The sequence below is a fragment of the Spermophilus citellus genome (genome assembly GCF_964194105.1).
Source record: "Spermophilus citellus genome assembly, chromosome: 19".
In the NCBI taxonomy this organism is placed as follows: domain Eukaryota; kingdom Metazoa; phylum Chordata; class Mammalia; order Rodentia; family Sciuridae; genus Spermophilus; species Spermophilus citellus.
Genome location: NC_138201.1, coordinates 6,927,157 through 6,941,950, shown reverse-complemented (window position 1 = coordinate 6,941,950; position 14,794 = coordinate 6,927,157). Strand labels below are relative to the sequence as shown.

The 14,794-nt window shown below is 36.2% G+C and overlaps 1 protein-coding gene across 1 annotated transcript in view; it reads right to left on the bottom strand.

Moving 5' to 3' along the window:
• CHL1 (cell adhesion molecule L1 like) overlaps positions 1-14,794 on the bottom strand; it is a 198,437-nt gene that overhangs the window by 73,621 nt on the left and 110,022 nt on the right. The window contains exons 4-6 of the mRNA XM_081276343.1: positions 11,395-11,585; positions 5,993-6,098; positions 4,576-4,763 (exon numbers count right to left, since the gene is read on the bottom strand). Coding sequence (XP_081132469.1) covers positions 4,576-4,763; positions 5,993-6,098; positions 11,395-11,485 — 385 coding nt within the window. The 5' untranslated portion in view covers positions 11,486-11,585. The remainder of the gene's footprint in view (positions 1-4,575; positions 4,764-5,992; positions 6,099-11,394; positions 11,586-14,794) is intronic.

The window sequence follows — 14,794 nt, the reverse complement described above, 5'->3', positions numbered from 1 at the left end:
GACGTCAGCCCACCATGGAAACGGAACCTCCAAAACCATGGGCCCAAATAATTTTTTTTCACTTCATAAGTTATTATTTTTTTATAAGGATAGAAAGCTGACTGTATTACACCTAGGAAAATGGATGGCATATAAGAAGAGCTTAATGAAGGCTCGTTGACTAGTTCACTGACTAAATCCCTATGCTACATCTTAGGAAACCAATTTAGTTCAGTGATTTCTCAAGCATGTGTAAATGGTACATTCTGCTTGTTGGGCTTTTTTTTTTTCTTCACTCTTTCCCTAGGAAACTAAACGGAAATATTGTTGAAAATAGAAAGAACTAAACAATGCATATAAAAGTGTGCATTTATAGCAAACAACAACTGAAATGGCAAAGCTCCTATTAATATAAAAGAAGAATCGATTCCCTAAAACTGAAGAGGAAAATCCATTGTTAGAGGTTGTGTCGGAAGTTTTAAATGGTCTCAGATTGATAAACTCCTAAGGACTGGAATGATAGTCCTATTCAACATATAGATGATTACGGAAAGCTGTCCAATGATAAAATAATTTCAGGAAAGAGTGGAAATGATGCATAAGAAACCCAATTTATTTTGATCTTTCCTAGAGCAGAAGAAAGAGAGAGAGAGCAATTACCCACAGTGTAGTTTAGATTCAACTCTCAATCTCTTAACTATAATACTGTCATATTCTGGCCCAGAATTACCGTGGATCCTTTGTTCGTCTGTGCACTTAGTCTACTTAGCTAATGAGAGAAAACATTTTTAAAAATCTTTTAATTGTAGAATCTCACAATCATGCCATTTCTTTCTCTGCAATAGGTCTGGTGACTGCCTTTTCTTTTGTGTCTCCATAGCAACCATTAGAATTCAGGTTAGGTATCACCCTGATGTCTTCTTGTCTTCTAAAACAGATGCTTAATCTCTTTCTCTCTTCTTCTGTCCCTCAAATTTCTAATCTTAATTTATTTCAGGTAGCTACATATACAGAGTTTCCCTCAGGTATAAATATGGGATTTATTTTGGATAGCAAAATCTTCGATGCTCAAATCCCTTATACGTAATGACATAATATTTGCACATAATCTGCATGCATCACCCCACATACTTTAAATCATATCTAGATTATATATAATATCTAACATAACGTAAATGTTATAGAAATAGTTGTTATGCTGTATGTTCAGGGAATAGTAACAGGGAAAGAGTCTATATAAGTTCAGTACAGGTATAGCTGACTCTCTATATAATAGAGTCTCAGGATTCTCAGCCACAAATTTCAAGGCAATACTTCCTGATCCAGAATTCATGGGCATTTCCTATTGAACATCATTGCAAATTTGAACTTCTAAAGCCAATTTCCAAAGCCCATATACATGCTGTGTCAATTACTATGGTTATAATACTTCAATAATCCAGAACATCTATTTCAGATGGATCACTATGCTATGTACTTAGTAATTTTGAGTACATAAAAAGGTGATCCATAAAATAAATGTAAAGAATGTGAAGAAGGAAAGAAATACAACTAAAATCCTTCCAGGCACCAAAGTAAATGAAGATGTATCTTTTTCACTATAATGGTTATATACATCGCTCAGTTGAATTTATTTTCTAGATCCACAGTATGTCTCCCTTCACTTTATTCTATTGTCTTAAGTCAGCTCAGTCAATTTCACCCCAAAATTATGTTACCGAAGAAGCTTACATCATTGAATTTTATCCCCTCTCCTTTTCCTACATTTTAAAGATGATAAATATTCCTGTAAACAATGCTATTAACTGCATCAAACATGTTTTGTTGCATAGAATTTTCACTATCCTCACTTGACAGTATTTTCTTTTTCCCCGTATTGCTATGGTTTTAGATATGAGGTGTTGCCCAAAAGCTTATACATGAGACAGTGCAAGGAAGTTTAGAGGTGAGACGATTGGTTTATGAGAGCCTGAGCCTAATCCATGCATTAGTCCACTGACGTGGATTAACTAGGTGGGTGGATTAACTAGGTGGTGACTATGGTCTGGTAGGATGTGGATGGAGGAGGTGGGTCATTGAGGGCAGGCCTTTGGGGTTTATATTTTGTCTCTGGTGAGTGCAGCTCTCTCTGCCAGGAGAGAGACTCCACTTTAAATTTAATAATTTTGTATGCTTGTGGTTTAGAATTGCTATACTACACTTTATAGATTGTCCTTAAGTTGGAGCATTTATTCTATCTACTTATATCTTCCACCATGATGTTCTGCCTCACCTCTGGGCCAGAGCGATGGATTCAGCCATCCAAGAGAATGAGACCTCTGAAACTATGACACCCAAATACACTTTTCCTTCTCTAAGTTGTTGTTATCAGGTCTTTTGATCACAGCCGCAAAAAAAAAAAAAAAATCTGACTTATCGAACACTTATCGAACCCATGATTAGTTAGAAAAATGTTAATGAGTTTTCAAATATGTAAGTTGTCTTTAGATTCCATTTATAGTGATTCTAACTTAATTATATTTTTATTGCATTTCTTTCATTGTTCAGTGTTATTGAATATAATTTTTCTTCCCTTACCCATGGAAAAAAAATGCATTTCACAGTTTTAGATACAATATTCTATACACGCTAATTAGCTCGAGCTTATAACTGGGTTGTTTAAATTTTTATGGGATTACTAATGTTTTTCTCTGGTTGAGTTACAAAATAATGAAAGAGATATATTTAATATCTCTCACTACTACGACAGATTTGCCTATTTCTCCTTTCAGGTCTCCTTTTGATGCATACATTTCAGTATCATATATCCTAGTGAATTAACTTCCAGAAAAGATCTTTCTAAAATAAATAAATGTATTTGGACTGATATGATGAATACCTGCTTTCATTTGGAAAACATTTATTCAGAATAGCTTTTCCATCTCTTTCGATTTAATAATTTTGTAGGCTTGTGGTTTAGAATTGCCATACTACACTTTGTAGATTCTCCTTCACTTGGAGCATTCATTCTATCTACTTATATCTTCAATTTGTGATATACTTAGATTTGCTTCTTATATATATATATTTTTTCCATTCTGCCTGTAAATAATACCCTCAATGGCAAAGTGATTCACAGTTTGCCATGATTGTTACAGATGGCTCGGTCTCCTCTGTTAATGGGTACCCACATTATTTAAGGGGGACCATGGGTTTAAGTCAGATTTTTCATTACTGTGACTAAAGGATCTGACCAGAACAATTTTAGGGGAGGAAAAGTTTATGTTAGGGCTCACAGTTTCAGAGTCCACGGAAGGCTAGCCCCATTCCTTGGGGCTCAAGGTGGGGGTGAAAATTATGGGAGGTGAGGGCGGTAGAGGGAAGCAGCTCTCATCACGGTGACCAGGAGGCAGAGAGAGACTCCACGCGCCAGATACAAATAGATACCCACCAAGCCACACCCCGATTCTACCTCCAGCCACACCCTACCACTTCAGTTACCACTCAGAGAATCTCTATCAGGGGATTAATTCACTGATTGGGTTAAGACTCTTAATAACCCAGTGATTTTTCCTCTGAACCTTCTTACATTGTCTCAACGTGAGCTCTTGGGGGACACCTCACATCCAAACCATAGCATAACATGTAACATGCAACTAACTCATTATTTATTTTTTACTTTTTATTGTTTCTTCTTAGTTATATATTATACATAACAGCAAAATCTATTTTGAGAAATTGTACAAGCAAGGAATAAATCTTATTCTAATTAGGACCCCATTCTTGTGGGTGGGCATGATGGTGGGTTTAACTTAGGTGTTTTCATATGTATATGCAGGAAAATCATTAATATGATTTATTTTACTGTCTTTCCTATTCCAATCCCTTCCTTTCATTCCCCTTTGTCTAATCTACTGAACTCCTCTTCTTCCCCTCTCCACCCCTTTATTCTGGTTTAGCTTCTATACATCAGCGAAAACATTCGACAATTGATTGATGTCACCTAGCATGACAGTCTCTAGCTCCATCCATTTACTGGGACCACGTAAGTTGCTTTGGTTCACCCCCAAAAATGAGACAGGTGTCTGGTAGCTTCTTGTTGAAGCATTTAAGATCCTGTACACGCTGTTTATGTTCACTCCCCCAGACTCATGCACCAAGGTGGAAAGTTTCCTAAGATGCAACCCAAGGATGATGGTATCTCCATCCACGTGGATCACCCAGAGAGCTGGCCCCTAAGCATTGCCCAACCCATAGCTACTTACTTATCAAGAAATTAATGTGTGTTGACACTGAAGCTTTGGAATTTTCTATCACAGCAGATTAGTTTAGCTGATCTAATAATATGTTAAACTTAATCCTGATCCTAGGAAGCACGGTGAGTATTATTTTCTCTCTTGTCAGATCTAAGGTTATAGAAACAGCAAATTATGTTGCTTTCCAAAGTCATCCAATCTTAAGTTATCAAGACCTGGAAGAGAATTTCCCTTCCCATGAATGATAAGGCATATATAAGTGGCCTAAATCAATATTGCTTTATTCAACGACAGCCGGATGCAACACTTCTCTATACTTCACTAAAACAGTTGTCAATGAATGTTCCATTGGAACACTTACCAGGAACTATAAATTCTATTTCTTCCGACATTGCCACTCCTAGTTTATTAGAAGCAAAACAGCGGTATTTCCCTTGAAAGTGAGATATGTGTCCCTCATTTGGGATCTTGAACGTTCCCGAATTGTTAGACACAATTATCCGAGGGTCCGAAAGATTGAAAGGCTTGTCATCCTTAGTCCATGAAAACCTACAAGAGAAAAATCAACTTCATGTTCCTAAAAATCCTAAGGGTTCTTAATTTTTAAAGATATTTATACAAAAATACACAAAGCGACAAAACCAAGACAATTTATGATAAAAACATAATATAGTAGAATATAATATAATATAAATAAGCATCTCAGAAGAATCTGAGAGATCTTACAAACTGTACAAATGCAGTCTCAATGAAGAAAATATAACCAAAGACTGGTTTTGTTCTCTTCCTCTTATTTAAATTTCTTTTTTATAATTAGAAATGTAATGCAGTATCATTATTTATAGTTTAAAGACTACAATAAATATAAATGTGCAATGTAATTGTGTGTGTGTACATGCGCAAGTTTGTGCAAAGAGCTCATTCAAAATCAAAAATACACACGCCAGTTCTATTAGTTAGTCATAGTTCTATTAGTCAGTCATGTATTTGAGACCATGCCAAATACATAACTTTGCCAATTGAATCGTGTTCATTTTATAAAGGTATTAAACACATATTTTATTACTCCACTATATTCTGTCATATGGTTACTATTTTACTTATTTCACCATTTCTATGTTTAATACAATGAAAAATAACCCTACATACATATTTTTTGGTACTGGCCCAAATATTTTCTTTAACCTAATTCCTTTAAGATAAAATCAACAAACAGGAAAATAAATTTTTATGTTTTTAATAAATGTGGAAGCATTGGGTCCCCCAAAATACACACACACACACACACACACACACACATACACACAGTTAAATTCCTTCTCCATTAAAAGAGAGTCACAGTTCTGTGGACAGTGATGTAAGTTTTTTTTTTTTTCTTTTTTGGTACTGGGGTTTGAACCCAGGGGTGCTTAACCACTAAGCCCCATCCCCAGCCCTTTTTATTTATTTTACTTTGAGACAGGGTCTTACTCAGTTGCTTAGCACCTCACTGTTGCTGAGGCTGGCTTTGAACTCATGATCCTCCTGCCTCAGCCTCCTGAGTCGCTGGGATGACAGGTGTGCACCACCCTGCCCAGCTGTGATGTAACTTTTTTATATCACTTAGGTAATGTGTAAAATAAGGAGACTTTATTTTCATAGACTTTGGTATCATACACTTGGGAACCCTGAGCTTCCGTTCTATGTTTATAATGCAACAAGTTCACGGTGGTCAGATTGAAAATTGGCATGAAGGACGGTGTGCGCTTCATGATTATGTGGTTTGTAGGGATACTCACTCGGGTGGCGGATTTCCTTTGGCTTCACACTCAATTTGAAAATACTCATCGAAAGGAAAGGCGACTTGCACTTGGGACTGCTTAGTGATGGTTGGAACCTGTGGAACTAAATTAGAGAACACGTCTTCAGAAGGTGGGCAACAATTACTGAGCTGTAGCAGAAACCCTGCCTCTGTGCTTTCTCTGTGGGCTGACAAGGAAAGTGCAATTCATAGACCAAGTGGGACTTCCTCTGGACAACTGTATTCTCTGCTCAGGAATGTCCTTCCTGGTTGTCATTTTGAGTTGCCACACATGTTCATCTTACTGAACCCCAGAAAAACGTCATGATTTTTAAAGCAAAAAAAAAAACTATCTTATCACAGTCTTAAAAACATCTGTTGCAAAAATGATTGGCATCCAGCCTTTGTTGACAGGAGTACATATTTTACTTCATTTGGTCCTTTGGGAAGTTCTTCTTAGAGCTCTCCATGCTTCTATCTAGATATTAAAATGAATTCACTGCTTTTCTGTTGGTACTTGCCATTGATAGGCTGAGTTACTTGACAATTCTATTATTGAACATAAGAGGTTTTTTATTTTTTTTTTCTATTTCTTTTCTTTCCAGGTAACATGTATTTGAATAGCTATCCAAGAGCATTACGATTTTCCTATTGAATTACTGCCTGGTGATAAATTTCTAGGAATGTACATTAAATGACAACGATGCTACATAGATGCTAACATTCTCCCCAGGGACAGTCCCCACAAGCAATTCAAGATCACCGTGGATGCCACATTGTTACCACTGTTAAACTCTCACGTGCAAAAAGAAGATTCCAAAAAAATCCTTTACTGTTTATTACAAAGGAAAATCTCCCCTGCTCATTCTCTTTATCTGATGATTTCTGCGAACTGGTTTTGTTCAAAATGAGTTTTCCCATGGATTGATTCAGCGTTCGTCATTTTCCACATTAAAATTTTTTTCTTTTATCTTTTCAGTGACTTCTGTTTCCCCTTGTAAAATTGAACCGACAAATATTCACTGATACAAAAAAAAAAATAACAGCTAGTTCATAATCTGTCAGGGGGGGCGGGGGGGGGGGGCTGCAGTTGACACCTACTTGGTACTCAATGTGTCCTCTCATCCTCTAACACAGTTACTGATTGGCAAGTAAATCAGCCTCAATGTAAATTAAAAAAAAAATTTAAAGCAGGAGGTGACTTTGCCTTTCCCCTCGTTAAGCAACTCGACTATCATGATTATGAAATAATGAACTAAAATAACAAGGGAGTCGATGAATAAATAAAATGCATTACAGATACAGATTTGGATCACATTTTGGAATATGAAACAGATAAAAATGCAAGCACAGATTTACTGCATTTTTTTTTCCAATTGAGATGCTCCTTTTTTAGTAAAGTCCATAAAACTTGCAATAAAGCCACCAGGTTGAATTCATAAGGAAATGCAAAGGGTTTCAAACCAGGAACCATCTTTGGCAAATATATTTTGAGAAATGCAATCTGCCCTCAGGCAATGAGCCCAAATAGATGACTAATATTCCCCACTGCAGGGACAAATCAAATAGGACCCTGAAACCTGGGATGTTGACCAGGCCCTAAATCACTCTCTCTGTTCTCACCATCATATATTTAGGATGCACCCTAAATGAGTAGTTTTCAAGAATTTTAGTCTCAGGACTCATTTAATCTCTTAAAAATTATAAGACGGGCCCGAAACACTTCTTTTCATGAAGGTTATAGCTCATAATATACAATGTGAGAAATTAAAACAGAAAATCATTTAAAATGTTAATTCATGTCACATAATTGGATCCATTTTAAAATAAGTAACGTTTTGTGAATAACACTATCATGTGGAGAGTAGCATTCTTTTTACATTAATGCAAATCTCTGCAATTTCTCAAGAGAAGGCAGCTACATCCTGTATCTGCTTCTGCATTCTTCCTGGTGCAAGAGGTTGATTTATTTAAAGATATGAGGAAAAATCAGCCTTATGCAGATATGTCGTTTAGAAGTGTGGAACATTTTAGAGTCTTTCTGACTGATGAAGGATCATCTCCCTGACTAGGACATCAGAATTCAAAAGTGGTAGTTTCTAAAATGTTTATTGCAATGCAGAATCTGCAACCTATCAAAATGAACTTTTTGTGTTCTGCTGCCTTAACACAAATTTACCTGCTATTTTTAACTTATGCATGATTTTGGAACAGCCCACGGTGGTCCTTTCAAAAAAGTATGAATTCTATAGCTCTTCTCAGTGGAGACACATTTCATCCCAGCAGATCAAAAATTCACTCTTGTTCATCTCACCACTGAGCCAATCAGAAAACTCATAAATGTGGGGGAAACTCAAGGTCATCGTAGAGGACATAAGTTTTCCAGGATTCTAATTTTTGCTTGAACACTTCAATTTTATCATTGACAGTCGACTGTTGGTTGTTTATCTTGAAGTGACAGGCTTCCTGGGTTCATTTGGAAGAAAATATGTGAGCCACCATAATTCATCTGTCAGTCATGCTTTCACGAGTAAAGGGCTCAAGGTCTCAGGCAATTGCCAGAGTCAAGAAAGAGACAGTTCTCACACTAGGGTTCAGCAGGTCTATCTCAAACCTGCTGCATGACCAGTGCATCCCAAAGTTATGACAATGCAGTCAAGGATGGAGAGCTAGGGAAGTTTTAAGAATGCTTCGCAATTTCAGCAATTGCAGTGTCCAGCAGAGCTGCTCTGTTCTGTATTTTGGAGGGGTTTGCTTTACTATGAGAATTCAGCCAGGAAGAAAACCTTGAGCACTATTTAGTGTGGTTTGGCGCTGAGGTCCGACTTGTTCCTCAGCAGCAGTTTTCTACCTTTGCTTTTGCATCATGAATGCAAATGACATGAAGGACATTTCAAAACAAGTTGACTTCATCGACCATCTGAAGGCATACTGGGACTGCCAAGGTCCACAAACCAAACCACACGTTAAACACCAACAGTCAGCCTAGAATAATAACTGAATTCCCTTCCCAATCCCCAAATTATATTTTCTTTATTTTTATCTAATAAATCTGATAAGAGAGTGTTAATACTTTATGAATAATAACTAGGTTCAGTTATCAGTTGGATATTCAGAAACATTTTAGCCATGCTCAAAAAAAAAAAAAAAAAGAATCCATCTATTCATTGACATTTACCTTGTTTCTGATTGACAGTTATTTCTAAGTCTTGAGCTCACTGCAGATTTGTATTATTTAAATCTTATTAGAGTCATAAATGGGCAGAGAAGAAGCACAATGGTGAGAGTCCCTAAGACATCAGCTAATAATTTGAGAACAACTTGTTTATTATAACATTATTCTTTCTTAAATTTGCTAAGGTTGTAAAAGCTCAGCCATAACTAATTATTCAGGGAATGGAGCTAATAACCTTTGGGTATTTATATGAATATATATTCTCCATTATAAATCCTTTCCTCTATAATTAGGCCAATTACAGAGACACCAGACGCGTTGACATTCAAATTGGATACCTGCCTTCGATGCATTTACCCTCAAGTGCTCTGGAGGACTGAAATAAACAGATACTATTCAGTTGCTCTGAAAACAAGCCATTAATATTTTATAACAATCGTCAAAGGACACCACAGCTTGAAAATGAATAAGTCACCGAGACAACCAGATAAAAATGTGTGCGTGGATTAATACCAAATTTCACATCTTTCAACCCTGATCAGCAAGGGAGAAAAGAAGGAAGGAAAAGGTAGGTGTTAGAGAAAGGGATCCGGATCACGAATGTCGGTGGCACCTCCGCTGCTGGTACCTTGGCATCACGTGCTTCTAGAAAAGAATCTACTGAAGGGTGCTTCAGACTCTCAGCCAGAAGGTCTGCAAGTGGGCGAGTCCAGAGTGAAATTCCATGGATCATACAAAGGCTGGAAGATTTGCACTCAAAGTACACAGCACTTTAGATCTATTTATCTATATGACAGGGAGTAAAATTCCTTAAGAAATGAGAATTGTGAAGAGAGGCTTAACCATCTGTTATACTTTTATTTATTTGTTTGTTTGTTTGTGGGGGGTACCAGGGATAGAACTCAGGGGCACTCGACCACTGAGCCCCATCCCCAGCCCTGTTTTGTATTTTATTTAGAGACAGGGTCTCACTAAGTTGCTTAGGGCCTTGCTTAGTTGCTGAGGCTGTCTTTGAACTCATGATCCTCCTGCCTCAGCCTCCCGAGGCCACTGGGATTATAGGTGTGTACCACCGGGCCCAGTTAACTAACCATTATAAATAGTAGAGAAGGGAGTCCCAGCTGGGGAAATGGAAGGGTACTGGGTGAGGTGAAGTCCCTCTCCATCAGATAATTTAAAACCACCCTCAGAAATGGTTTAAAAACACATTGTAGTATATAGTCAGAGAGTTGTTTTCTTTTCTATCCATATAAAGTCTGAGTATTTCAAAAGGAAAAGTTGCAGTTCAATGTTAGCACTTTTCTACATTTAGTGAATTTTATGAGGTTAGGACTATTTCTCTAGAATTCAGATTATTCACAATGATCATGCCCAGTGCCAAGATCCTAATAAACAACCAATGCCTCTTATAACTCTCAGATTATATATAGAAGAGACAAAAGAAATCATCGTTGAACTATACCTGAAAAATTCCTCAACAACCTCTCAAGGATCTTTAATAGCCTGCATTTTTACAACATAAGAAATACTCTCTAAGTACCTACATTTCGTACTTGATGTACAATTTTTGAACTGTGAAAGACTTATCATTTGTTAAACCTGACTTATGATGGGTAAAATTTGCATCCAGTATTACCAATATATGTTAAGAAATAAATATTTGCAGTATCACTAACTCTTAATATGTAATACACATTACATAATATGCTAGTCTTGGAGATCGTATCAGCTTATTATTTCAGTTATAAAATGACGTTTTCTTATTTCCCCAAATGTTTTCATTTAAAATACATAATTATTTTGAGAAAGAATACAAAATTTACTCAATTACTTTTTGCTACAATTTGTTGAATGCCAGTAATTTCTAAATAAAAATTATCCTTAAAATAAAATGACTTAAACATATAAAAAATAAGAGCTGTAATATTGTAGAGTATCTTAGACAAATGGCAAAAATCACCTCATTTACCAGTCATGTTTCTTGCTATAGGCCATGTTTGTATAAAAAACAAAATCCTGAGCTATAAAAAAATTATAGTAGCCTAGTGTCATCCATCAAAGAAAGAAAGAAAGAAAGACATGCATGAATCCTTATGACAGATGGTTAGAAAATATGTAGAAATATGATGAAAAAGTTACTTTCTCAATCCACAAGTATTCTACTTAAAAACTGAAATGCAAATACAAAATTCCACAACAGGTATAGTCAAAAGCTGTCGCTGTACCTGAGAGTGGTATTTCAGTTGCTGCTGACGACTGTAACAGGAGGAGAATCAGAAATGTGACGAATCCTCTTCCACTTAAAAGTGTCCCCATTGCTCTTCAGGAAGGAGGAGAAAGCCCAGAAAGACTGAAAATGGTAATGTCTCTCTTACTTCTCCTGGATAGCTGGGCAGATGTGGACAACTTGGAAACTCTAAAAATAAAGAGAATGATATTTCAGTTCATGTACTCCAACGTCAACATCCCAGAAATAAAATAAATATTTCTGTTTGAAACCATTTTAATGAACCTGTTCTCTAACAATTCCACACAAAAAAATGTGATGTGTTTCTTCTTTATATTTAAAATACATGACAGTTGATATACTGTATAATATAAATCATAAACTTTTTTCTTTCTTTTTTTTTTTTTTGAATACCAAGGGTTGAACCCAGGGGTGCTTTACCACTGAGCCACATCCTCAGCCCTTTTTATTTTATTTTTTATTTTGAGCACCTCATTTTTGCTAAGTTGGTAGGGCCTCACTAAGTGGTTGAGACTGGTTTTGAACTTGGCGATCCTTCTGACCCAGCCTCCCTCCGAGATGCTGAGATTACAGGTATGCCGCCAATCATGACTGGTCCCGTTAAATTTTCCAATGAGTCATGTTTGCAACTCAAAGGAAATTTTTATTAGAGAGTACCTTAATACAGTGTACTGAGAGTCAATGACTATGAGGATAATTTCACTTAGTTTGATTCAAAAGGCAGCTCTTTTACAATCTTTTTTTTTTTTTCTATCAAGCACCAAACCCTATCAAAGTCATCCCTAAAGATCACACAGACAAATCTTGGATCCTTCTGTGAAATATCTTGCTGTGTTCAATTTTTAGCAAGGAATGGGGAAGGGGGGCGGAGAACAAATTAATGAGGATAAGCCTTTTCACTAAACTACAGAAGTAGTTTTGATTCAAACATAAGATAACACCTTCCGACTTAAGCAGAATGTCTAATTCACTTCAAAGTTACCACCAATGGCGACTGGTCCCATTAAATTTTCCAATAAAACAGAATAAGGGTAAAATTTCAATTTTCCTTTACTTTGATAGTAGGATATATCATTCCCCCCCCAAACATTGCAATAATAGATATATAAACATTGTTTACTATGTAGTCCTGAAAATAACAACACAATGATAATATGCTTCAAATCATATTGCTTTTTCAAATGTGTAATTTTCTCCCCTCCCACCCCAAAAAGTCAATTACTCTTTTTGTTCCCTTAGAATTTTTTTTTTTTAAGAAAGAAAGAAAGAATGAAGACAGACACAGAGAAGTCACTAAATTTATATTGAATTCCAGGTATTTTGACTTTTTAATTCATAAATTGCAATTTAGAAGATCAATGACCTATGTCCTTCCTATACAGGAGAAGTAGATAAATTTAAAGTATCACCCAATGTGACTGTTTTATAATTTTGGAAATTTTAAGGGAGAGAAATCCAGTTTATATTTTTACTTTAAGAAAAGTTAGATTGAAGGGAAAAAATAAGTCAGATTAGTCCCCTCCATTTACACTCTCCCCCAAACTATGATCTAGAATAACAGCATTATTCAGTTTCTTTCTGATCCCAATGATCCCCATCGGTAAAATAAGAATTAGAGAAAAAAAGCAACTTGGCTTGTTTCAGAACATTTCCTAAAATGAGAACTTTTATCAGTAATCTAAAGTACTTCCACGAGCGACATATGTTAATTGACACCCCCTTTTAAAAGAAGTGTTATTCTAATCAAACAAATAAAACACAGGAAATGTTCATTTTTATTATAAAAAGAAGACACTGATCAAACTAAATAAACTGAGCTTTACACATGGGTACAAATTTGGGAGTTACCAAGTCATGCATCTATTTCGAAGACAAAAAAGTCGAAAGAGAACTAATACCTTCTCCTTTAAATTTTTCTTTTTGTTCTCTCTTCTGCAACAGTGTCATAATAATGATATAAATTCATTATTTACAATTGCACATCACTCCTTACCTGCAATGTATTATTTAATATTCTGTTCCATTAATACTCGACAGTGATCGCTTTAATGGCATCTCTATGTGTTTAATGAGCTGCCCTCCATTTACAAGAGGCAAGGCTTTTGAAACCATGGTGCTATTAGGAGACCATATTTCCAGATTAATGTCTCATCTATCATCCCACTCTGATAGAAGGACAACCAAATACGTGAGAACAGACAGGGTCAATTTCAGTTACACTCCTAATTTGAGCTGGTGAGTTGGAGGGTCCCTAATTGGCACAGGACACACTGGCTCTTGGCTACTAGTTGTTCAATAGTGGTGATCTGACTTTGGAATTCAAATGATATTCAGTACATGGCCCTGACCCACGAAATTCTGCCCCATGAAAAATGCCACATTGAACCCCTGCCTTTAAAAAAAAAAAAAAAAAAAGACAAAGACTACCTATTCAGAGACCTAAAGAATATTGATGACTTCATCAGGTCCCAGAATACGGGTCATGGTTAATTCTACCTCTGACCTTATCTCCTGCAGGGAATAGCTTCAATCTACCTGAGGTGAATGTAGGCTTATAGGCTATATCATTAAAATTACTGAAAGTTAATGTGTGACCCCCTGCAAGCAAGATTCCATTAAGTGGTGACAGAAGCCTCCAAATAGCTTTTAGATGGGAAAGAAAAGTCAGCCTTAATTTCATTGTCCCGTGCATAAAGGGCACATTGTTCGGTAATCCTGTTTTACAACAATAAGACAGCAATAAAATTATATCCCCATTCATCTCTCTTGAAAGAATATGAGGTTAAGTTCTCCTGCCAGACCACAGAGCGAAAATCCATTATGGGAACTCAGGATGGAGCTGATACTTCAAATAAGAGTGAAATATACTAAACTATTTTGGAGACCCAGACTCACAAAGCTGATATCTGAGAGCTTATGTTAATTTTAACTCGGATCCAAAACCAAATCAATTAATGTTCCTGCATCTGGATGAACTGGATCTAATCTTTCTACTATTTTAACTCTTTTTGGAAACAAAAACCATCATCTCTGACATCTACCTGCAGAGAGATTCTAGTGTCATATCATACAATTGATGCACCCTGACCACCTGTGCTTTTCCAGGTGCCTGGTACGTTAAGAATTAAGACACAAGCACAGACATACCTCATAGAACTACACAGCTACTTCTGACACAACAAAAGATAAAAAAGTGCTCTGTACTTTTTCTAAACAAAAAAACCTGTAACCTATTATATGATCAATATTAAAAAGTGACCACATAGATCCCTCCAATTTTATTTCTCTCTCTTCTCTCTCTTCTCTCTTCTCTCTTCTCTCTCTCTCTCTCTCTCTCTCTCTCTCTCTCTCTCTCTCTCTCTCTCTCTCTCTCTCTC